At 46.2% G+C, this 25204-nt stretch overlaps 1 protein-coding gene across 2 annotated transcripts in view; it reads right to left on the bottom strand.

Moving 5' to 3' along the window:
• Positions 1-25204, bottom strand: part of stxbp4 (syntaxin binding protein 4) — a 45455-nt gene that overhangs the window by 1654 nt on the left and 18597 nt on the right. For both annotated transcript variants that reach the window (XM_084936877.1, XM_084936878.1), the window contains exons 6-20: positions 23182-23267; positions 22416-22569; positions 21161-21293; positions 20749-20855; positions 20271-20496; positions 19766-19847; positions 18219-18298; positions 17640-17736; positions 16664-16788; positions 15536-15625; positions 15375-15440; positions 5631-5810; positions 4132-4248; positions 3684-3733; positions 84-220 (exon numbers count right to left, since the gene is read on the bottom strand). In XM_084936877.1, coding sequence (XP_084793003.1) covers positions 84-220; positions 3684-3733; positions 4132-4248; positions 5631-5810; positions 15375-15440; positions 15536-15625; positions 16664-16788; positions 17640-17736; positions 18219-18298; positions 19766-19847; positions 20271-20496; positions 20749-20855; positions 21161-21293; positions 22416-22569; positions 23182-23267 — 1730 coding nt within the window. The remainder of the gene's footprint in view (positions 1-83; positions 221-3683; positions 3734-4131; positions 4249-5630; positions 5811-15374; positions 15441-15535; positions 15626-16663; positions 16789-17639; positions 17737-18218; positions 18299-19765; positions 19848-20270; positions 20497-20748; positions 20856-21160; positions 21294-22415; positions 22570-23181; positions 23268-25204) is intronic.

The following is a 25204-nucleotide window of genomic DNA, read 5'->3' as shown; positions in this document are numbered from 1 at the left end:
TCATGCGGGGCGGCACACACAGACAGGAAGAGCAGGAGGAGGAGGACATGCAGACCGGCTTGCGTGGAGCTGAGATCACTTACAGTCGACATCCAGGATGGCTCTGACAGTCCGAGTGAGCTCCTGCGCCTCCTGGGCGAGTGTGGCCGCCGTCCACGGGCTTTTCTTGTGGCGGGGAGCGAGACCTTGAGACGACGCCCCGACTTTGACGTCTCCGGAGCTGCAAACAGAGACAAGGATGAGTCAGAGGTGAAGTAACACAACGATCACTAACTCGGTCCGAGAGGACCTTCGTGGAGGTCGTCTGCAGCTGCAGAGCTCACAGAAGTCCTTTCATAACAAAATCTCAGGACAGAAAGCCCAGAGAGTGTCCCAAACAGACGACGAAGCCTCGGCAGGTCGTCCTCGCTGAGAGCACTGCGTGTTGCTTCAGGCTTCAAATACTTGATTCGTTGAGTCGAGGGTGAAATGATTGGTTGTGTGATTGGCTGATCAGAGTCCCAGCATGGACTAAAACACAAACCAGCTGCTACCTGCTTCTTTTTCTCCGGCTTATTTCAGGTTTTTTCTGATTTTTACTCTGATTTTCTAAGAAAACTCACTGACAGCAGATAAAAAAAACAAACTCAGTTTTCCTTCAATGCAAAAACTTTTGATTGTAAAAGAAAAGATTAAACTTCACAAGCTGCAGGTTGTTTTCTCCCTGAGATCGCTGATAATGAGGAACTGACAGATCTGACCAGACAAAAGAAGCTGCAACAGACTTTGTATTAAATACATTTCAGGTATTTTCATTATTTTCTGGCACATTTAGGATTTCAGCTGAGAGCAGGACATCCATCCATCCCAACTGTTTCGTTGCTCATACCGAGGCTACTAGCTTGTAGGTGGCTCTCAGCCCTACTTTAGCATTAGCTTCTTTTGAATGTCCATGTCAGCTGTGTGAAGGTGATTCAAGCGCCTCATCTGGTTTGTTGTTACGGACGTTTCCATGGCGTTTCCTCCCGTTTAGCGAATGTTCTCTTTACTGACAGCGAGGAGCTTCCATGCTAACAGCGTGTTAGCATGTAGTTGTAAGTGTGTGACTTTTTACCTGCACTGCTGTGTGTGTGCTCAATATCAGACGTACGTGAGGCTGACCGAGTGGTGACCAATCAGGACCGATTCTGGTCCCGGTCGGTTGATCGGTGCACTCTTCAAACCCTGCAGACGCTGCGTGGACCAAACCGTCAGGTCACTTCCTGCCGTCTCACAGCGCTCTACTATCCTCCCCCCAGTATGAACCTGCTCCTCCGTCCTCAGGGACATTTCTTTCTGTCAGTACTGTGGCGCTGATGACTAACGACCTTAATAAGACTGATATTCATGATTCAGAAAGTCACTGAGTCGGCATCAATGAGCCTTTATTTCTGACTCAAACCTCACACCTGCGTCTCTGAACGCACTCACGGAGGCGCCGGCTGACATTTTAGCTGCCTGGTGGCCCAGAAACAACCAGACAGGTGAATAAAAGGAAAGGCAGGACCCGGTGGGGGGGTCCGACTGTTATGAAAGACGAGTGGAGGTGTCCCACTGACCTGGACTGAAATAAAAGGAAGCAGGCAGGAGGTGTCCGAGCTGATAACCTGACCGAGTGACCCGATTCACTGAATCAGAGTTACACAAGCAGCCAGAAGGAGCCGAGGAAACCACGATGAGGAGGTGATAAGAGGAAAACAGAGAGAGGAGGCAGGAGAAATCGAATAAACACTGAAGAAGAAGAAGAGCTGGGGGGTTAAATTAACGCTGAGAGGAAAAGAAAAGGAAAGATGACAGTAATAAAGGGCACAAGGAAAGATGGAAGACAGCAAAGAAGGAAAGATAGAGAGAGAAATGGAACAAAAAAATTAGAAAGACAAAGGAAAGACAAAGACTTAAGGAAAGTCAGAAATAAGGAAAATGTAAAGGAAGGAAAGAAAAGATGGACAGGAAGGAAAGGAAGAGAAACAGGAAAATGTAAAGGAAGGAAAGATGGAGACTGATGGATGGAAATAAGGAGTGAGAGGAGGAGAAATCTGCAGAAAGAAAGGTTGTGAGGAAGGAGAGTTAAAATAGAAAAGACACGTACAAGATGAAAAAGGAAAGAACAAAAAAAATAGAGGAAAAGGAAGGATAAAAGAATGGAAAGGATAATATGAGGAAGGAGAGAGGAAACAAGGATGAGAGTTAGAAAAAAGAGAAAAAATGAGGAAAAACGAGGAAATTAGATCAGGAAGTGCTGTAACGTGTGACCTACTCGTCTTTGTTGGTGTCTTTGTGGAAGTTGATCAGATGATTGTTGATAACGAGCACAGAGTGACCTCACACACGCTCCTCATTTCATAACGCCGCCATCTCACCGCCGCTCACTGCGGGCGACCATTAACAGGAAGTAACTGCTGTCCTACCTGCACTGAAGTGGGTCAAGCTGGACCGCTGAGTGTGAGAGTGTGTGTGTGTGTGTGTGTGTGTGTGTGTGTGTGTGTGTGTGTGTGTAACCTGGACTAATGGGCTCTGCTCTCAGCTGGATCATTACGTGACAGACTGAGGTGTCGGGGTTGCAGTCACAGTCTATTCACACACACACACACACACACACACACACACACACACACACACACACACACACACACAGTAACCTGTAAACACACATTATTACATATACTGTGCACACACACGTGAGCTGTCCTGACGGGTCAAACTGAGCCGTGTGTTTGAAACTTGGTGAACTCAAGTTTCTCTTTCCGCTGAACCACCCTGTTCAGGTAAGGACACACACACACACACACACACACACACACACACACACACTGATGTAAATTCACACACACAGTAATGAAACATACAGATGAAGGCTGCTTGTTTCTATAACGACCGCTTTACCAGCTCACACTGAGCAGATTGACTCGTTAGGACGGCCACCGCGTTGCTAACGAACAGCAGGCTCTCAATTATCATCGAACACACAGGTTTGTGATTCAGCTGTCTTTGTGGGCACCCTGAGGACCACCATAATCATAATAATAATAATAATAATAATAATAATAATAATAATAATAATAATAATAATAATGATGATGATGCTCTCTCAGGCTCTGTATAAGCCCATCTCAACCAATGACAGCAGAAAGTCAATAAGATTCAGCGACTTTAATGTCAAAATAACCGATGAGAGAAACCAGGTGAGCAGAGGAAGTGATCAGCTGGTTGCTGGTCGTGGCTGATGGTTTGTCCTTAATGGACTTTCCAGGATGTGGTTGCCTAGGTAACCCTCTAACCTATTTAACATCTCCTCATATGTCTGTCAACAGCTTCTTAATCGCTCGCCACCTGTTAACTTCACATTGCCATTGACTCGTTGTCACTGACTCTCTGTGCTCTGGTCAGCACGTCACTGCAAACCTGCTGCACATTTACAGCATTACAGTTAGTACTGCACATACTGCAGCACATTAACATACACTACTCTTTTACCCATAGAGTTTACTGCAGTACTTTTGCTATAGTACATTTACTGAATACTAACAGTGAAGTCCTTTATCACAGTGAGGACCTCACAAGGTGAAACGTTTACAATGGTTCTCACAAGGATATATTTACAAGAACACACACACACACACACACACACACACACACACACACACACACACACACACACACTCTACCTGTAGCTCTTTGGGGGGCCGTGACTTTCGAGTAGGAACTCCTGAACATTCTGCAGAAACAAACAAACAAAAAAGAAGGTTGTTTGTTTTCTTCTTTGTCTTTTATTTTGTTTTCCAGCTGCACCAAAAACTTATTTCATAAACAGAAATAATCCTGCTGAAAACTTTTCATGTAAAACGTCTCCTCGGTTTGAGAGTTATCTGAAGGCCATTATTTTCTCTGTCGACAGTCAACACTGATGAAAGGATCTGATTTCAAACCCACAGCAGCAGCGAGCGCATCTCTTACTTCTCACTCTGTGATCTCCACTCAAAGCTCATCTGCTTTTAAAGATGACCTTTGCCATTTGGGCCAATGGGAGTCTTTCCCCTACAAACAATGACTGTGAATGAAACTATTTTTGAAAGTGTGGCTGTATCGTGATGTCTGAAAGCTGAAAAGTTTTACCTCCACAAAGCTCAGCAGTTTTCCCGTTGACATCTCGAAACCCTTTTTGGCCGCCTCGCTCTTCCGCAGCTGACACTCCAGGACGGCCGCTTTCTTCTTCAGCTCGTCCGATTCCTCCTGAGATCAAAAACATTCAGGTTCTGGACATTTATGATCTTCGTCTCCTCGCGTTTCCAGCTCCATATTTTTAATGCTAAACCCTAATGGAGTTTATTTATCTCGCGTTGGCCTGCGCTCATCCTCTGCATGTCCCTTTGCTCTGATCGGTCAACTTCTGGAAGTCCGTCGAGTACCATCTTTTCCGAAGTGACCCGTGTACCGGACAGCCTGATGGGAATAGAGGACTGATTCCATCTGGGGACACGTCACGTCTTGTGCACTTCCTGTTTCACATCTCGTCCTTTAAAGAAAGTAGTCCTTACTTCCTGCCCACAGTTTTTCCCACTGTGATTACCTGCTGAGTTACCCCCCTCAGGTGTCACCGCTTCCTCCCTGTCTGTTTAAATACTTTTGCATCAAGCTTCTCTTCAGTAAAACAAAAAGCTCATTTTTGGCTCCTGTTTCTGCTTTAACTGTAACTGGCTGTTACACGTCCAACCTTTTCAGTTCCCTTTCTCAGCACTTTTAAAACGATCATAAATATGTTAAATTAAAAGCAGTGGAGCTGGCGACCCTGAAACAGGTCATTTAACTGTAAATTAGTGTTCGATGAACTGGTTCACGGAGACTAAAGCAGACACCACAAACGCAGACAGGAGCCAAAGAGGCCAAACATCTTACAAAAGTCTCATTTCCTGTGCTTGTCTTTGGTGCGTGACGAGTAAAAGCTGTTAATGAAAAGGAGGAGTGTTTGCATGCAGTCGTGCTCTGGCGTTTGGACAAAAGCTCTTTGTTTCCAGTGTGAGCACTTTTGTTTCTTTCTGCAGACTTTTGTTTTGTGCCGATGGCTCAGAGAAACAACGCTGAGCGGATTTCTGCAAAGCCTACGTCAGAGAGGGAAGCGGCTCTGTCACCAAATACACCTGACCCACATTCAGGCCTGAAGACGAAACCAGGACCTGGAGGGGGAGCAGCAATAACCCGGCACCAAAAAGCCTGTATTTTTAATATTCCCCCTTCATTGTTCCCGTGTTGAGAGACAGAAGCCCAGGCTGCAAACATGCTGCACTAAAGTAATAGAAAAACCATTACATGACAGAGAGGTTGCTGTTTTTTCACTATCATCATAGAAATGTTTGATTTTACGATGACTCAGCGACGATCTTTGTAGTCTTGGGTCAATGGGTTTGATTGGTGGCTGGTTGGACGGTGCAGTCAGCTGCCTTCCTGCTTCCTCATCCTTCCAGTTTTATAAATGTGCCAAATAACTGAAGCTGAAAATGGTTTCACACATAATCTAGAGAAATAAAAGTACTTAGCTGACCGGGACTCTGCGGTAATCGTCAGAGAGCAGCTCTGCTCGGTGCCTACCATGAACTGATCCATGTGGTGTGAGTCACCTTGTTGGCTGATGCCTGGTGCTCCATCCTCTGAGTCTTCAGCTCTGCGATCTCAGCCTCCAGCAGGTGGATCACCTCCTCGTAGTCCATCTCCATCCCTCTGGCCTGCTTCTGGGCTGCCTCAGCCAGCTGGATTCGAGTCCTCAGAGCTCGGCTCTCCTCCGCGCTGTGTTTCACTTCCTGTCAGAAAGAGTGGAGGAAGAGGAGAGGGGGAGGATGGGGTAGAAGGAGAACATGAGGGATTACTCGGCAGACTTTCAGTGGTGCTTTCAGGCCCTGCTCAGTGCTTTTGAGAGGCCTCCCAGGTGGTCGTGCCATGATTTGGGATTCGTGGTGTCAGGATGAGTTAGTGTGATGAGGCTCTTTGCTGTGGCCTCGGGGACGTTTCTCTGAATCAGCAGGCTGTGCAGTCGAGTCCCAGCAGGCCTGTCAGCGCTCAGCATACCTCTGTCTGTGATAAGGTTACCTACAGTTGGAGAGCAGCGTTATCATCGAAACAATAAAACAAACCTCCGTCTGGTGACAAAGATCGATCAAACTGTTGATGAACGCTCACAGCACTAAACCTTTATCTTGATTTTTACCAGCAGCTGACACCATGAATTGATCAGGAAAATGTGAAAGAGGTGAGCGTGAGCTCTCACTGACATTAACCCCATCGTTAGAAATAATGCAGGTTTGAGGCACGTAATCATCGGCTTCACTTTGAGATCTGTAGGCTACAGCCAAGATCCAAAAGCCATGAAATCCAAGTAAACTAGCAGTGAACAGGAGAACGATGGAAACTCCGAAACAGGAAAGACTCCTTAGAAAGTCAGACTAAAGGACCAGATGAAGTCGAGACAAAATGAGGAGCAGAAAAATGGTTTTCAATGTCTTCAAATTGACTTTAATGTGCACTCATTTTTATAAAACTAGGTTAAAATAAACCTCTAATCATTTAAAACAACACTGACACTTATAAACTTTCCATAAATGCAGTTTATGAGATGCTAATTCATTTTATTTATTTCACATCAACAGTCGGCTCAGGGCGCACTTTATTGTAAGTTAAAACCCCTATAGTAACACAGATAATCAGACAACCCCTGTGAGCAAGCACTTTGGCGACAGTGGGAAGGAAAAACTCCCTTTGAACAGGAAGAAACCTCCTGCAGAACCAGGCAGGAAAGCAGTCCTACATATTTGTGCATCAAGTGCACTGAAGAACGTTTCCTGATCAAGGTCCCTCACAGTGTTACCGGAGGCCGAGGTCATGCCCTCCAGAGTGAGCAGAATCTACCAGCCGTCAGCATCAGTAGACGTCATCCTCTGAGGACCATGAATGCCATTATAACATTTCATGATGGTGCACTGACCAGGTGATATTTCAGTGAGCACTGCAGTCGCTGTTAGGACTCAGACATCTCTGTGCAGTCACACCATCAGCATGAGATGAGTAATGCTTGAGCTAAAAATAAAACGACAGGTCATCGTCGCGTTTTGGCAGGTTGTTTTTGTTGGTGGTATTTTCTGAGCTCTTATTGTTTGATTGTGTGATTTAAGAGCGAGGCTGGGTCCGACTGACTGGCTGGCGCTCTCTTACGTAACAATGCTGGAACAAAAACAAGACACAGAGCTTACTTCATGTCCTCGTCTCACTCCTGGCTAATTATTTTTCAAAATGTCAGCACTGTGCCTGATCTGAACTCTGCAAAAACCACAAAGCCACATTCAGTCAGGTCAAAGTGAACAAGGCTGGGCTCTGTGGACCAGCAGCATTTTAAACACAACACACACCTTTCACCAGCTCAGAGTGACGCTGACATGCTGCTCTGGAAACAAACATCTTTACTCCTGTGTCAGAGTGTGAACGACAGCCATGTAACAATGAGTCACCGATGTTTCTAAACCTGTTAGTTTCTCTACAGAATCAAAGCACAACAAATGCTGCCTCAATTTTAGTCATATTTCAGTTGCAGCTGGCAGCTTTTCATTCACAGTGAAGCCCAAACTCTTCGTCCACTTATCCACCTCCTGCAGACATAGCTGGACTGGCCATCGGCCCACTGGGCATTTGCTCGGTGGGCCGATGGTGATTTTTCGTTTTTATGGGCCAATGATTTTTTATTTTATTTTATTTTTTTATAACTGTATAAACAATGAAAGCTGGTGGATTGGCCAGATGCTGGCAGATGTTTAAAAATAACTCAGGTGTTTGGTGGTGGCTGTGGCGGAGCTTCCACAGAGGCCAGCAGGTGGATGAGGGAGAGGGGAGGCAGGAGGAGCAGAGACCCGAGGCGGTGAACTGAACTTCAGGTAAGAAGTTATGAGCTGCAGTCTATCTGGGTCAGATATAAACCAAGTTTAGTTTATTTTCGTTGTGCTGACTTTTTACAGTCAGTTACAATAACTCGTACTGTGTACTAGCTAGCGTGACGGAGTTTCTATACAGCTGTGGGTGCTATGATGTTACTGATAGTGAACTTTATTTTATTCATAAGGTTAGTTATTAGAGTTTCCAACCGTCCCCTAAAAAACGGAATCGTCTCGTATTCAGAGAAAATATTACGCGTTTCGTATTGAGGTGAAAAGGAACACAGTTTGTCCCGGACTTCAGCTACAATGAAAAAGACACAAAGCTGGAGTTATTCTGTGTTTACGCTGCACAGCGGACTCTTCTTCTCTCATTCTCTCCCCTCCCTCTCCTGTTGCTCCTTCAATCATGAAACTGATCAATGATCAGCTGATCGTCTCTCTTGTTTGTTTATCGTCCACTTTGCGCCACAAAGAAGAAACCAGCGGATGTCGCGCTAAACAACAGCAGCACGTTTGATCAGCTGTTGTTAGAATTTATTTAATATTAATTTCTAGTATCAGCTGATGTTTGCTGGAGCCACAGCTGTAAAGCTGCTGGTCATGATGTCGGTTTGGATATGTGGTGAGAGGGAAACATGAAGATGAAACCAGGAGATGTCCTTACTGAACCATCAGAGCTGAACAGGTGATGGAGAAACAGGTTTACCTTTTAGGTGACATGGATGAGTTGAAGTTATGAACTGTTTCTGAGAGACAAATAACACCAGGATCCTTTTCTAAGTAGCTGACAGCTGGTAACTGTGCAGGGGCGGGTCTAGCAAAGTGTTGCCAGGGGGCAGGTAGGGCATTAACAGGGAGAGGGGGGCACAAAGAAATACTTTTCTTTCTTATTCTCATTTAAAATGTCTCACTTTTATTAAATAATTATCTGAATCTTACAACCAAAGTTTTTATCTGATGTACAACGTATAGAAATCATGCATATACCAACAAGACTGTACATCACTGTCACAACAGCGTTTGTTTTCATTCAAAGGCTTTATGGTTTTTCCTATAATACCTGGTGGGCCGGTCTCTAGTCAAAATGCCCGGGCCGATTTTTTGTCCCAGTCCAGCCCTGCCTGCAGCTCTAGAGCGAGATACGAGTAAGAGCTCACAGACCAGGTAAAAGACATCATTTCCTGCCCCAAGGCCAGTTGGACAAACACCACACCAACGAGGCACCCGGGAGGAACCCTGGTCAGACACCCAAACCACCTCCACTGACTGAAGTCCCAGAAATCCAAGCTACACCCTTCAGAGGAAGCTTGTATGTCACTGCTCGCAGCTCGTTGCTATAGGTGCAGAGTGCGCAGGCATCACCCCAACACTCGCCCGGGAAGCCCCGAGACACTCCTGTAGTTTCAGCAGGAACCATTGCCAGAGTGGGCGCTCCACCTCTTCATGCTGACCACCGTGGCCTCAGACTTGGATGAAAACCATGAGAAACAGGAGCACGTCACAACTCAAGCTATGCAGATGAATAAAAGCACTACAGGCCAGAGGGAAATATGTGCTGGCATACAGGCCCAGCTGGGCTTTGACCCCATGTGATCTTTGATGCAGAGGGAGAGCCAGTCTGTACCGTGGAGGTTATGTAACTCTCAGGGCAGTGAAACAGACACCAGCAATAATTAGACACTCATAACTGGAAGCAACCACTCCCAGTACAGTTGGCACACTGGCAGCCAATAACTTGTAACCCTGCAGCGCTGAAATAAACATCACACGGTAAACTGATCTTTGGTGGCACTAACAGATCAGAGTGAACACTGAGTTTTGTCACAACACTCAGTGCAACACGAACCAGGAAAGAAACACTGCAAGATTTCACCGGGGAGCATGCAAAACACCACGGGGGCCCAAAACTCCCCCTCATGTAAAGATACTCATACAGGCAAAAAAGAAATATATTTATCTGCTATAATGAGAACAAATTGTCTGAAACTGAGGGTTTACTAAGCTCTGAGTGCCTGAGATCACACACACACACACACACACACACACACACACACACACACACTCGAGGCAAAGAGGAAGCAGACTGGGGAGAATTTGGCAGCTCTCATCCTCCTGCTGCGACATCATATGCAGTGGAAGCTAACAGAACACACATGGAGTAAATGCAATGATTTATGAACAAGATTCTGAAATGCTGGACACACACACACACACACACACACACACACACACACACACACACACACAGAGTGTGTGTCATCCATCTGTTACCTCCAATTTTCTCTAGTAATTAAAAAATCTGCAAACTGCCGTTTCAAGAATGAGGTTTATGTTCATGTCCACCACTCCAGCTCTGTGGGGACCAATCTCAGGTTTTAACCTTTGGAGCGAGGACATTAATGGAAAGTAGGGACATCAAGCAAAAGTAATGAATTGTTTTTTTTTGTTGAATGGGGAAAGTTTTGGGGAAAAAATTATTTTTTTGGAAACTGAAAAAATGTCTTACTGGGAGACTTCAACGTTTATCTGGTCAACAACAGTGAGACATGGAGGGGCGTGACTGGGAGGAATGGCCTCCCAGGTCTGAACCCCAGTGGTGTTCTGGTACTGGATTCCCGTGCAAACCACAGTTTGTCCATAAAAACACCATATTCAAACATAAAGGTGTCCATAAGTGCACGTGGCACCAGGACACCCTAGGCAGCAGGTCAATTTTGAGATCGTATCATCAGATCTGATTGCGATGGAAGGTGCCTAAACATATGAGCACCTTTCCCATAAGCACCTACTCGGATCGACTCATCACAGCTCAACTCAGATCGAGTGATTTTACATTGCATACGACACGAATGCTACAACAAAGGTGGACATCGAGGCAAGAATATACCTGCTGCTCGGTCTGTGGCTTTTCGCCAGACTTGGGGACCATAGCGTCGTTTCTTGGAGCCATTTCCCTCATTGCCGGGTTTCAAAAGTGGCAGTTTTGATTTTCATGAACGAGATGCTCTCATGACTTATTGAGTGACACCACTGACCAGCCAATTGGCAGCATACAGTCTGACGACATCACATTTTAGTACCTGCTTGAATCGCTTTGGAACCCCGGGCGACCAGGTACTAAAATAGCACCTGGTACCAGGAACTATCACCCAATGGAAAATCCTGAAAACTGTGGTGAACCGAGGAAAGTCAGTCTGAGTAGGGGCTTAAGTAGGTGTGCGTTGGGAACTCCTGGCAGAGTTGAGATCTTCAACTTCCACCTCTGGCAGAGCTTTGACAGCATTCCAAGGGAGACAGGGGACATTGAGTCTGAATGGACCATGGTCAGCACCTACACTACTGAAGCTGCTGCACTGCGCTACGGCTACAAGGAGGTTGGTGCCTGTCGTGGTGGTAACCCCCTCACAGGTGAGGGGAACGGCTGAAGAAGAAGCACTATCCTGCTGGGATACCCTGTGGGACTTTGGAGGCAGCCAATAGGTGCCGGCATGGCTGTGGATGTTTTATGGCTGTAATGGTTGACACGCCTCTACAATATTGCGTGGAGATCAGGAGTGGTACCTCTGGATTGGCAGGCTGGGGTGGTGATCTTTAAGAAGTGGGACTGGAGGGTGTGTTCCATCTATAGGGGGATCACACTCCTCAGCCTCCCTGGGAGAATCCATGCCAGGATGCTAGATAGTCTGTCTCTCTGAGGGTTCTGTGGGAGGTGCTTCGGGAGTAATGGGTGTCCTTATACAGCTGTTCAAAGAGCTGGATCCACATAGCCGGCAATAAGTAGAACTCGTTCCTCGTGGGTGTTGAACTCCGCCAGGCCTTCCCTTTGTCACCGCTTCTGTTCATAATTTGTATGGACAGAACTTTTAGCTGTAGCCATGTGGAGGAAGGCTTCCACTTGGTTGGTGTCAGAATCGTCTCTGCTTCTTGCGGATAACGTGGTTCTGCTGGCTTCATCAGGTGGTGGCCTCCAGCTTGCACTGCAATGGTTCGCAGCCGAGTGTAAAGCCATGGGAGTGAGAATCAACATCTCCAAGTCTGAGGCCCCATGGGAGACCCAGGAGAGATTATATCTCGGCTGGCCTGGAAACGCCTTGGTGTTGGAGGAGGAGGTTGCCTGATGAGAGGGTGGTCTGGGCCTCTCTGCTTCAGCTGCCAACCCGCGAACCGGCCTCAGACAAGAGGAAAACAGTTGGATAGATGGAGAAATGATGGAAACAACTTTCCATCATTCCATCCAATCTGTCATGGCTAACAGATGGATTCAAGCGCAGACAGCGTTCTGGCAAGAAAAAGGTGACAATTTATTAACATGAGTGAAACCACATTGATTTGTATGGACAGTGAGTGGGGTAGGTGTCCAGGGGATGGAGGGGAGGGAAATCCTGAATCCTTCTGGCCTCACTACAGCACAAGACACTTTAACACCCTCCTCACGCAACGTACACAAGCTGTAAATTTCCAGATTGTTTTATTTTATTTCTATTTATATAATGTACATAACTCACCCACTTGCTGCACATAATGTCCTCCTTGTATGCACTCATTCACTGTATATAAAGTTCTGTCTGTCTCTCTTTTCTTTGCACAGTCGAGGAGCGTATCAGGTCACATTTCACTGCGTGTTACACCTGTATAACCATGCACGTGACAAATAAAGAATCTTGAATCTTCAATCAACGTTCCAGCGCCGACTGCTCCGTGCAGCCTTAAATAGGCAAAGGGAATAGTTGCAATCTTAACTACATTACAAGGCAGACTTCTTCACCTGCCACTCCTTCAGTATATGAATAGTTACCTAAAATGAAACAACAGTGATAACTTTAAACTTTGTCACAACTGCAAAGGTCACGTACATCGACTTAATTCAGCACATTACCTTCACACAGGAGCTTCCAGGACTGAAATATAAACCCAACGTGGAATTACTCAAAAAAACTGCAGTTCCTCTGATGGCCACTTGAGTCTCCAACAACCCAGAGAGCAAGTGTCGGTCCACGCTCACTTCTATATATGGTCCAAATAACAACATTATTACTGCCAAAATGCTAATGAGACCAAAACCAGTGGGTGATGCCATGGTGACTACATCCATCTTTTATATACAGGCCATGCTTCACTCGTTGCCCTCATCATAAAGAACATAATTACTGGGTTTTCTTTACATGAAACCACGGTCCACGGGCAGGGTGACAACATCACTGTGCATGAATGTCCTCGTTTAATAATGGAGTCCAACAGGAATGCAAGTCTTTTCTTTACTTTGTGCCTCTGGAGGACATAATTTACTGTAATTTGTGTTGCACAGTAGCGCGACACGCTGTCCAACACAGCACAAGTCACAGCACAAGTGTGACCATCAGAGCAGAGTGGCTCAGAACTGGGACACACTGGCTGGTAAAATTAGACTCCTGGATGGTTTCCAGTGTAGAGTGTCCACTAAGTGTGGAGATGAGGTGTGAGTGTGTGTCTGTGTGTGTGCGGTGTATGGTTTGGTAACTAATGGATCCCAGCATGAGCTCTCTTCCCTCCAGCTGTGGCTTCAGGGGGGCCCGAGGGGCTCTGAGAGGCCCCCCGTCTTAAAGGCTGACTTCCATCTCTAATGAAGGAGCATGTCAGCCCGCTCTCCTCCGCCCGCCTGCTCGCTCCCCAGAAAAGGCAGCATAATGGAAGAAAAATCCCTCGCTGTGCACAAGCTGTACAGCCTGGCAGCGCGCGGCGGAACAAAAGAGCAGCGGCCGGTCCCGCTTCTACCCAGACCAAAGGTTTTTGTGCTCCCTGAGAAACGGCACTCACATTTGCACCGACGGCTGCTTCCTGCTTTGTTTGACTGTTATGTAATAATAACATAACGTCTCCATCTCGAAGCTGGAGGCTGCGCTGAAAGCTGCGGCAGAGCCGGTAAAATGCCACGCTCAGACAAAGGATATTAAAAGCACTTCAGCTTATTCAGGAGCACCAACGACTCACACCTCCAACGACTTTTACTGACAAGCAGACACAGTTTCCGAAACAGGCGGAACCTGGATCAGATTATAATAATAACAATAATGATGTCCAGGTGATTTATCTGCATGCAAACGCAGTGTGAGTGTGGAAGGCTAAGTGACTCCAGCCTGGAAACCTGATCAAATCCTCCCTCAGAGGATTAAAGGCCGTCAGCTTAATTCAGCTGTGCAGGTTTGTTAAATATGCAGGCAGCGCTGAAGCTGACAGTCGTGATCTGCGCCCTGATGTGACTTACTGCAGGCAGCCAGGACGTGTCTGAGCAGCTAACGTTGCTTAAAACCTGCTTTTATACCAGGACAGATGACAGAGACGCAAAGTAGACTTCAGAATATTTTAAAGTGTTCTTAGAGTTTGTGAGTCGATACAGTGCCTCAGCACCTCAGGTGCACACTGAAGTGGCTCAAATGGATATTTTGAGTTATGTTAATACTTCAGTCCTGCATTCCTTCTGATGGTCAGCAGGGGGCGTTTCCCCTGGATGTTCATTAGCATGGTCAAAGTTTCTAATAATGAAGCCACTGGATGAACAGACTGCTCTGACACTCAGGTCCACACAGTTTTTTTTTTACTCTTTTAACTGTATGATGTCATAGATGGGAGATATCCCAGGACCCACCCATTAGCCTTTTGTTCGCAATGGGTGTGGCTAAAATAACCTGTTTCAGACAGAGGATGAACTGAGGGCCTGCACCAAGGCCCAGAATCACATAAAGAATGATTATTATGAACTGTGTGTCATGCAAAGCTGCTCTGGCAGAGTCCAAGAAGAAAAAGGTTTCACTATGAAAAAGCAAAGAATAGAAAAAGTCCAATGTCTGCAAACCTGCCAACACTGAGCGAGAAGCTAAAGGCGCGACTGCAGAGCAGGAAGTGAACGCTCAGCTCTGCGTCCTCCTCATTTCTGCTCCTCGGGTCTGAAACTCAGGTAAGGAAACGCCCCATCGGCCTTTGTTGTTATGGTGCACTTGTCGGCTAAATGTAGATATTGATTGATTTATGCAACCGAGCGGGAGCGAGAGAGGCCGAGACCCTTCAGCTCTGAATCACAACAAACACAATGTGGGGAGGAGGAGGAGGAGGAGGAGGAGCTATTCTAGAGCCCAAAATAAAAAAAGATTCAACACGGAGCTCACAGTCCTCCCACACACACACACGCACACACACACACACACACACACACACACACACACACACACACACACACACACACACACACACGCACACACAAGCTCTTTATCATCACACCTGCAGGTCGGTTTGTGTGTGTGTGTGTGTGTGTGCGTGTGTGTGTATGAAGGGCTCCACCTGCTGATCACACCTCGTCTCACACACACTCCTGACTCCAGCATCCACCACAGCCACTGACCAACACATGACCTGTGTATGACTTCCTGTTTTCACACGTGCACAGGTCGGATGAGTGCAGCAGGCGTGACTCACCTGTTTGACCTTGCTGAGCTCCTCCTCCATCTGATGGTGGACTCTCTGAGACTCGACCAGCTGCTCCTGCAGATCAGAATGGACACTTTAGAATATTTACCGAAGCCCACTTTTCTTTGGATATGATTGAATTCTACAAAATGACTCAGGCGTGAGTCTACCTGCAGCCTCTTGATCTCCCTCAGAGCCTCAATGTGCTCCTTCCTGAGCCGCTCCATCTCCTCCAGGTCCTCTGAGTCCGACAGTGACGGCTGCACAAACACACAAACACATCAGAAACATCTGCGACAGAGAACGATTCGTTAGCATCTCGTTAGCGTGAGTTTCAGGTTGAAAGTGCCGTAAACGATGAAGAGCGAGTGAAAGCAGCACATTGAGGCTTGTGTGACGATGACCTGAACATTAATCACACCTGTATCCTCTCACAGATGCAGCTGCTGCTGCTCTCAGGTCCACCGAACCTGTGTGACCCCATGTGACCTGTGTGACCCCATGTGACCTGTGTGACCCTGTGTGACCCCAGCACAGCACACGCTCTGCTGATAGGACCCTCCTGTTCAATGACAGCGTCCACAGTGGAGTGGACGTGGAGTCATCACGTGCTCCTGTTCACTTAAACCTGGATGATCCTCAGTCTGATGAATCCAGGTGATCTCAGAAAACCACCAGAGGCAGCAGTGAGTCCCCATTGACTCCCATATTAAAACTTGTGTTTGTTCTGTTGGAGACTTTGGGAGCATTTTTAATGACATCATCTGATGACATCATCACTCATACTGTACTAACAGACGTATAAATAAAGCGACTGCTCACCATGTCCACATTTTTTATTTTGTTTATAATCAGCAAAGTAAAACTGGAGCTTAAAGGTCACTTTTTTTATTCTAATAAACAATAAAATGAAAAGAATAAACAAGCAGAATCGATCCCGTTAGAAACGCCGCACAGGCAGCATCATTCCCACCTACACCTTCTCCAGGTGTTCACTGCTCTGTTGCTGTGACCGCCTCCACCCTCTCCGTGCTGTGACTGACACTGATGAGCCCCCCACACCCCCCACATACTTTAACATACTGTAATATTCTACAAACACTGTCTGCACTGCAAAACTGAAAACTGTGTATTTAGTACTCTGTTGTGTTTTTCCTGAAGGCTGCATATACGTGCATACATACAGGATGAGTCACTCAGCATCTTTTCTATGAGTTTAAAGTAAATTACAGTTAAAAGTTTATAAAGTTCAGTAACTGTGTGACATCAGACGTGTGCGCTGTGCTGCACGCTCCTACCCTCGGGTCGCTGGGCGACTCCAGCAAGCTGAACAGGTCGTCGGACGTGAAGCGAGACCCGGGCTGCGTGACGCCCAGCTCCTCCAGCTGAGGCTTGAACAGCTCCTTGATCAGGCTCTCGAAGTCTGGGAACAGAAAACAGACACGAGCGCTCAGCAGGAGGCAGAACGCCAACCCGAGCCTCTCTGAGGCCGAAGCAGCGACAAAACCTGCAGATCTGCGTCCTGCACTTGACTTTCATCTTCAACACTGCCGCGCCACATCACCAAGCCTCCTTTAAACTGTGCAAACAGTCAATGAAAACACAATATGGATCATCTCTGAGCACAGTCAGTCATGTGACCACACCCTCTGTTTTTATTCCACGAACAGTGAGATTAATGGATCCCCTCTGTGTGTGATGGTGACGACCTGGCGGCTGCTCAGAAGAATTCAGTTCAAACAGCTGCTCCAACAGCAGCAGCAGTTTCTACATTTCAACTCTGATGTCCAGCAGCAGACAAAGATATTTTATTCTTTCTACTGAAGCTCTCTGCTTTTCCTTCACTTTTTCAAACAGTGCAATAAAACCTACAAAGCAGAATAAAAGCTCTGAGTTAACGCAAGTGAGCAGAAAGTGTGCAAAGCTCGAGTCGCTGCGACGTCAGAAGAATCGAGTCCCAGTTTCCCAGGTGAAACCGCCGAGGGCACAAAGGAGGGAAGGAGGCGAGTAAAGCCGAACGCAGGAGAAACAGAACTCCAGATAAAAACATCCAACAAGGACACAGCAGGAAACCTCCTGACTGCTGGAGACCAACATGGTCCAAACACAGCAGCACGGTCATCAGTTTACCTCAGAGCTGCGCTTAAAACCTTCAATCATGAAAAGAAACAAGAGCTAAATACAAATAAAAGTACATGATGTCCTGCACAGGTGTGAGGAGGAGGGACACCTGCAGGAGGACAGCCACAGGTGAGCTGAGCGATGATGTCTTACCTGTGAAGGCCACCGTCCCAGCCGGATCAGCTCGCAGTCTGGACCGGAGCGTCTGCCGCTGAGCGTCGGAGGGCTTCAGGCCAATCAGCTCCAGAGCCTGGACACACACACGCACGCGCACACACACACACACAAACATGCACACACACACACACACACACACACACACACACACACACACACACACACACACACACACACACACAGATCGATACACAGCTCACATGGTGCAAACACACACTGACAAACAGCCGCTGACCAATGAGAAGAGAGTATCGGCTCATGAATGGTTCAGCTCACACTCTGGGTGTTGTGTCGTGATGAAGTACACAAACACATTTTGTGTTTTGGTTGGATTTGGGAACAAAAAGGTTTTTCCTCTGTTCCTCTGATGTTCGTGGCGTTCCCGTCAGCGTGCAGGGAAATCATCGCCTCATGCTGTCACACTGAGGACTCGATAGTTTCTGTGCAGATTTACGTGTTTGGTTGTTTTCTTGCCTCCTGGTTGGTTCATCCTGCTGACTCTGCTGTTTCAACGTCAGCGTGAAGCGTTCAAAGGTGTGAATCACAAACACTCACCTGCTCCAACCTTTCTATCTTGAGGCGGCAGCTGTCGCTGAGGGAGCTCTTCCTCTGAGGAGGCTGACTGCTCGGAGACTCTGGAAGCAGAGGAACACACACGGTTACTGCAAAGACACAAAACAACTACAAACAACAAATGCTGATGAAACACACACACAGAAAACAGGGAGAGAATGACACGAAACACGTAACAGTCCACAAAGACACAAAAGAAAACTCAAAAACGGAATAAAAATACACAAAATATCCACAAATCAACTACAAAATGATGCAAAATGACCAGAAATTGTGACAGAGAGATGCAACAATCACAAAATGTTCAAAAATAATTACAAAAAATATTTAAATAAACAACACGAATGAACCATGAGGAGCCAACGAGTATAAGAATCACATGTTTACCACCACATAACCACAAAACCCGGAAATTTGAATTTGAAACGATCGTGTAACATCATTCATCGATACAAATTTAAAGGTCGGTGCACTTAAACGAGGAGGTAACAATCGCAAAGAAATCATGAAGTCATTTTAAATATTGAAAGAAATAATGAGATAGTAAGTAAATGTAAGTTCTGCCTAAATTCTGTGTATTTTACAGGAAAACAGACACGAATTATACTTTAAATCACTTTTTATTCACTGTGCAGTTTCATGGTAATTTTGCAGAAAACCATCTTCCTGCATCTTGTTCTCTCTGTGCTGCGGCTGTTTGATGGAGCAGGTTTTCTTTTTCCTTTTATGTTCTGTTGTCCTTTTCTTTTAGTCTTACTCACGACTTCATTTGTTACAGTTTCATTATTTTTATCATGAATTATTTCCTGTATAAACCTGATGGTGCCCATCTTTACACATTTGTAGGTAAATATAATGAAATTGTAATTGTAGATAAAATACATTTGAATTCTGTTCATTGCAGAGGAGTTATGCCTCCTTTATGCCAGAACACAACCCTCCTGTGTCTCTGCAGGTGTTGTTACAGGTGTGTTAGCTCTGTGACCCTAGCAGCGTCTTCTTCAGCCTCAGACATCACCATGGAGACAGGTCGGACTGGTTTGCTGGGACAGCTGGAGCCTCAGGTCGTCCATCAGACAGAACGATTTCCCACATGGACAAAGACCTCAGGCCTCCTCACGATCCCAGTGATGCTCCGCACCTCTTCAGCCAGTCACAGGCCAGACCTCCACTTACCTCACTTCCTCCTGTGACAGGAGGACGCATCATCTGCCCCCCAACCCGCCTTCCAGACATTTATTAACAGCTCACGGTGGCTCATCTGTGAACACACATTTGCCTGCATATGTTCACATTCTCCTGATGCTGCTGTACGATTTCCTGATGTCGCAGATTTCCGTACTGCGTGAAATTCAGGTCTAAGCTACTTTATGCAAATCAGAGCTGTCGAGTGTCTGGAAACTCTTCCAAGTTCCTAAAACTACTGAAAACCTCTGGTTTCCGTCCTGCATGGTGTTAAATGCTGTCACAAAGCTGCAGGTGAACAAAGTGAATAAACCACAGACGTTTCCTGAGCAGTGGATACGTACCGGGGTTCGTCTCAGGCAGGCTGTGACTCTCCGGAGGCGAGGACACACGTGTCTGCTCTGCTCTGCTCGGAGACACTCGCACCTGCTTTCACACATTAACATAGCATGTTAATGACTGTGTGTGTGTGTGTGTGTGTGTGTGTGTGTGTGTGTGTCAGACGTCAGATATGCTCACGTGTGACTCTGTTCTCACATTAAACTGACAGTTTAAATAAATGAAGTGACAACTAACATGTTGTCTGTAAATCTGTGCTCTCAGCTGTGGAGACGACACGTTTCTCCAGGCCGCGCTGAAGTACCTGCACAGACAGGCTATCAACAACTATCTAACAGACTCTTGTTAGTGCTGACTTTACACTCAGCGCCACCATCAGGCGGTTCTTTTGTTAAAGCAGTGCTGAGACGTCCTGCTTCCTCTCTAATCTAACTTTAAAGAACGAGAGCTCAAATCTGTGTCCTGTGTTTGTACAAACTTTTATGAGGCTCTCAGAGTCGACGCTCTGACCTGGGTGACGTTGACTGATGGCAGAGTCTCGCTGGCGGGGTTTCGGCTGGAGGTGATCTTGGTAACCACGGCCGGCTGCTGAGGCACGGTGCCCAGGACCGGGCCCCTTATCTGGGGTCCACCCCCACCACCAGACCCCTGCAGGGAGATGGGGCTGTGGGGCCCGCTGCTGGAGCTGGAGGACGACCTCCGCCTGATGAAGGCAATCTCCACGGTCGGGTCGGGTCTAGAACACAAGATGAGTCTGAGTTAAACGTCTGGATTTAAGTGATCAGAGACGACCTTCAGTTTATGTTTCTATTCAGTTTTTATTATTTACTAATATTTTCTATCTTATGGTTTCTGAATAGTAAACGATGCTGTATCTTTGAAAAGCACCTGAAACAACAGCAGCACACGAACAGCTGTGTCTTTATGTCCTTGCTGTGTGCTATCCTGTCATTTGCATAATGTCTGTTCGGTATCAGGTGTGCCGTACCTGAGTTTGGTGCGTGTCAGGATGCCCCTGGCCTCCTCGTATGTCACTCCGATCAGCGACTCTTTGTTAATGGACACCAGCTGGTCCCCAACCTGCAGCCTGCCGTCCTGAAGCAGCACAGTCAGACAGGAGCAGTGAGACCGCGTGTTCAGCAGCATGCTCACATAAACACTATCAGTATAAGTTGGTATGATTATTATAGATGAGCATAACACGAGTGCTGTAGTCTGGCCTTTTGCTGGCATGAAGTTGAGTCTGCTGAGGCCTGACATGTCACCTTATCTGTTATCAACCCAGTGAATCTCCAGTGGATCATATCAGATGCATTTTCAGTGTCCGCTGTAGACACAGCGGGGTTCTCACTGAATCCAGAATGATCGGAATCAAACCACCGGACCACAAAGATGCTGACCTTCTGGCAGTCTCCTCCAGGCGCGATTTCCTGAATGAACACCATTGGTCCTTCGGGACGGTTGGCTCCGCCCTTGATGATGAGCCCCAGGCCTGTTCCCTTGGCGACACATATCAACTGAATGACACTGTCACTGAGGACACAGAGAGAGAGGCGGCATGACAGAGAGCGTGATTAAAAAGCACGCTGTCATAATCTCTAACCCTCCTCCAGCTTCAAACTGCTGAAGAGGCTTTTCACTATTTTTAGTGGCTGCTGGTGTTTCCATGCAGCTGAATCATAGTTTATTATGTAACCGCCGTCCAATAACAAACTGCCTGGAACAACTCAATGTACTCGTAGTTAAAGTACTGCAGTACCGCAGCTTGATTATGGATGTCAGTACTGCGCTCTACTAACATGTTATAACTACAGCTAACCAGCCTGTAATGCTCAGGCTGGAACATTAAACTGATATATACCATCATGAGTCCATAATATGATCCAGGCTCCATCATCACGAGTACTTGAATACTCTGCTGTCCTGTTACTTAGTTTGGATGAGTTTTGCTCTGGTCTGAGAGCACGTCGCTGTTTCTACTTTAACACTTTTTCATTTCTGTCTTTGTGAGTGTCGTGCTTCCTGTTTTATTTTGATAGTCCCTTTCCTGTGTGCAGTGTATCTAGTTTTGCTTCCCCCTGTGTCGTTAGGTCTCATTTGTCCCACCTGTTCATGTCCTCTCGTTGTCCTGCTTGTGTTTCCTCGTTAACCCTCATGTTCCCTTTCCGTGTGCTGTGTATGTCTCCTCGTGGTTCCAGGTTTTCTTGTTCCTAGTTTCTTAGCGTTTTTCTAGTTTTGTTTTTGTATTCAACCTTTTTCTCCAGTGATTAAAGCTCCGCTATCAGTTTAGCTTTCGCCCGAGTCCTCGTCCTGCTGCCACGCAGCGCTACATGACAGATGTGACGCAGGGGCAGTGTGTAAAGAAGGAGACGCACTAAAACACCAACAAGTGGCAAAGAAAGGACTTCACAGCTTAACAGCCGTGTTGGTTTCATTAAAAACTCTGAATAAATCAGCTGGAAAGTAGAAATTACTCATGAAGACTCACTGCAGGACGGGTTTAGCTCGCTATGCGTTTTTATGTCTCTGAGACTATTTGTATTTTAATAATAAATATAAAACAGCCAATCAGAACCTGTGTCGAATGTTTTCTGGTTTACAGGGAAGTGAAGGCATCACCGTGAGAGGGAGTTATTTCTGTTCTTTAGATCCTACCTGAAGGCGTGCACAGGCGTGTGCACGGTGTAGGCGGGGTTAGCGGGGTAAGGGGCGGTGTGGGTGTAGGCCGTGACCCCCTCTTTAGGACTGAGGAGCTGGGGGCTCTCTGACCGGGAGGAGGAGGAGGAGGAGGCCGTGTCCGTCAGCTTCCCTTTAAAGAAACGAGAAGAAGAATGAAGAGAGGTGAGCAGGAAGATGTGGGAGAGAGAGAAGAAATGTAATGGCGGAGGGAGGCGGAGGACGATGGGACGCAGCGGGATGGAGAAAAACTGGAACACAGGATCAATTTAGTGACTCAGGACTGAAACTTTGTACTTTGTGAGGACCAGACTGACGTGAGAGGACTTTATTTTAGAAAGTAACAGGATTTTTAGAGTGTGAAGATATTTTTGGAAAATGTGGACATTTTTGAGAAGTGGTGATGTTTTTGGAAAGTCGCAACACCTTTGTAAAACTATTATTTTTACTTTTTTTAGAACTTGGGGACATTTTTGGGTCAGAACATATTTAGTGAGGATGTTTTGTCCGCAGTTCTGCGACACGCAGACATGGAAATGAAAAATTTAACTTGTAATGGACTCTTTTAAAAGGACTGTTAGTTTTGGAAAGTGACCACAAAGCGATTTTGTAACATGCTGTGAATTTCCAGGCATTTGAGCTGTTGGAGTACCGTCGTGTCTATCGTCACGTCTTCAGAGGGCTGTCTGAGGGTTCGGTTTGTTCTGGATCGAATGTTCATGTCTAACGTGATGGTGGGTTTTACCTGTGGACAGCTGCGTGGGAGAGATTCGTCCTGAAGCCGTGATGTGGTTGGAGCTGTACTTCTCCATCAGCTCAGCGAACTCCCTCCTGAAGAACACATGAACACATCACAGCGCCCTATTTCAGATTCACTTCTCAAAGACCCTCGTCCTAACCTCAAACCCAGTCCTTGTGGTGAAACTGAAGGAATTAAGGACATTTCTGTCTTCTCCAAGACTTTAATTCACATGTAAAAAACATAAAAGAACTGCTAATAACTGCTAAACCAGTATGGATGTCTATGCAGTTTATTTCACAGGCCTGGATTTAAAATATCCGTCTGTCATTAGTTCATGAACACAAGTTTTTCTTAAGCTGCAGATTCCAGGAAAAAAAATGGGTTCCAAGAATGTCTTGATTGGACAATAAGCGAGAACTCGGACAGAGTCAGACTTTCCTGGAAATCTGAAGAAAAGCACTCAATGATGATTGTTGGAGGCTGTGAGCCGACATACATTAAAGATGTGCTTCATTTAAATGATGTTCCTGCTGCGTGCTCAATGAGCTGCAGTTCAAAGACATCGTTTCCAAAGGGAAAGCACTTTGGAAACATGGCGGCCTGCGCTGGACGGCGTTCAGCACTGAGGCGTTTGAGGAGAGCGAGCTGTGAGATCTGTGAGAGTTTGTCTCCCTCACATGGACACCGAGGAAACCGGACGTCAGTCTCACTCAAACCATCAGCCATCACGGTCTGATCCGATCAGCTGTTAATGCCTTTTAAAGGGGATCTGCAAGATCATTGAGAAAAACCGTTCAGAGATCAGATGTCTGTGGTTCCATCCACCCTCAGCTTTCATTCAAACAGCTGCTGGAAAAACTGGAATTCTTGAATTATCTTAACCCCCCCCCAACAGAAAACGTAAAGCCAGAAGTCTAAACTGCAGCCGTCTACCGTTTCCTTTTACACCACTAACCAATCACATCGGAGATCACCTGGAGGCAAACCTGGAATCAAAAGACAGAAAGCATTTCATGAATCAGCAGGTCGACGCTTCACCCTGACGTGACGACGGAGCACATAACAGCGTTTGTATCTGTGAGAGCTTCAGTGGAGACCAGGATCAAGCTCTAAATTAAATGTATTTGAAGGATGAGGTCAAACGTAGAGCGTCAGGCAAAGCAACCAGGAAGTATCACGTAAAGGTCAGAGACCAGGACGCCGTCCTGAAGGTCATAAAAACGCTTCCTCACCCTCAATAAATACAAATCAATGATTCAGAGTGAAAATCAACTGAAATGTAGGAAATCAGACGTTTATTCATTAAAATAAGAAAAATGTGCTCGGAATAAACTTAATGTATGCAAATCAAATTTCATTTGAGCAGACTCCATTAAATGTAACAGTTTGCTCTGTAGTTATTATAATATGGAAAATATAATTGTAAGTTAGTCAAAGTCGGCGTTTTTGGGCAGTTTTATTTTGAGTGTAAAGGCGGAGACGAAGCAGAAATACTGACGCTGGAATGAAACATGAGAAGAAACAGTGACAGGAAATAGTCAAGTGTGTGGAGGAAAACTAAGAAAATGAGGGGGGTGGTCATGGACTGCAAAAACAGAGACCTAAATGGCTGTAGCTCAGGAGGTAGAGCAGGTCACATACTGATTGGAAGGTCGGTGGTTCGATCCCAGGCTCCTCCAGTCTGCATGCCAAGTATCCTTGGGCAAGATACTAACCCCAAGATGCTCTTCGATGCATCCATCAGAGTATGAATGTAGTTAGAAAGCAATAAGTGCTCAGAAAGTGTTTGTGAGAATGGCTGCGATTGGGTGAATGTGGCATGTGGTTTAGAGCACTTTGAGTACTCTGGGAAAGTAGAAAAGCACTATATAAGAATCAGTCCACTCACTCAAAACATGAAAGAAAGAGAAAAACTCATCAGATCAGTGATCGATTTTTAAACGTGTCCTCGAACCACCCGAGGATCCGCCCCCCAACCGTCTGCAGCAGCTTAAAAATAATCTTCCGCAATATTCCCTCCAATTCA

The sequence above is a fragment of the Perissodus microlepis genome, chromosome 8 (genome assembly GCF_051167445.1).
Source record: "Perissodus microlepis isolate ML-2025 ecotype Zambia chromosome 8, ASM5116744v1, whole genome shotgun sequence".
Lineage (NCBI taxonomy): Eukaryota > Metazoa > Chordata > Actinopteri > Cichliformes > Cichlidae > Perissodus > Perissodus microlepis.
Note: the sequence above shows the minus strand (reverse complement) of the source record. Positions and strands in the feature narration are given on the sequence as shown.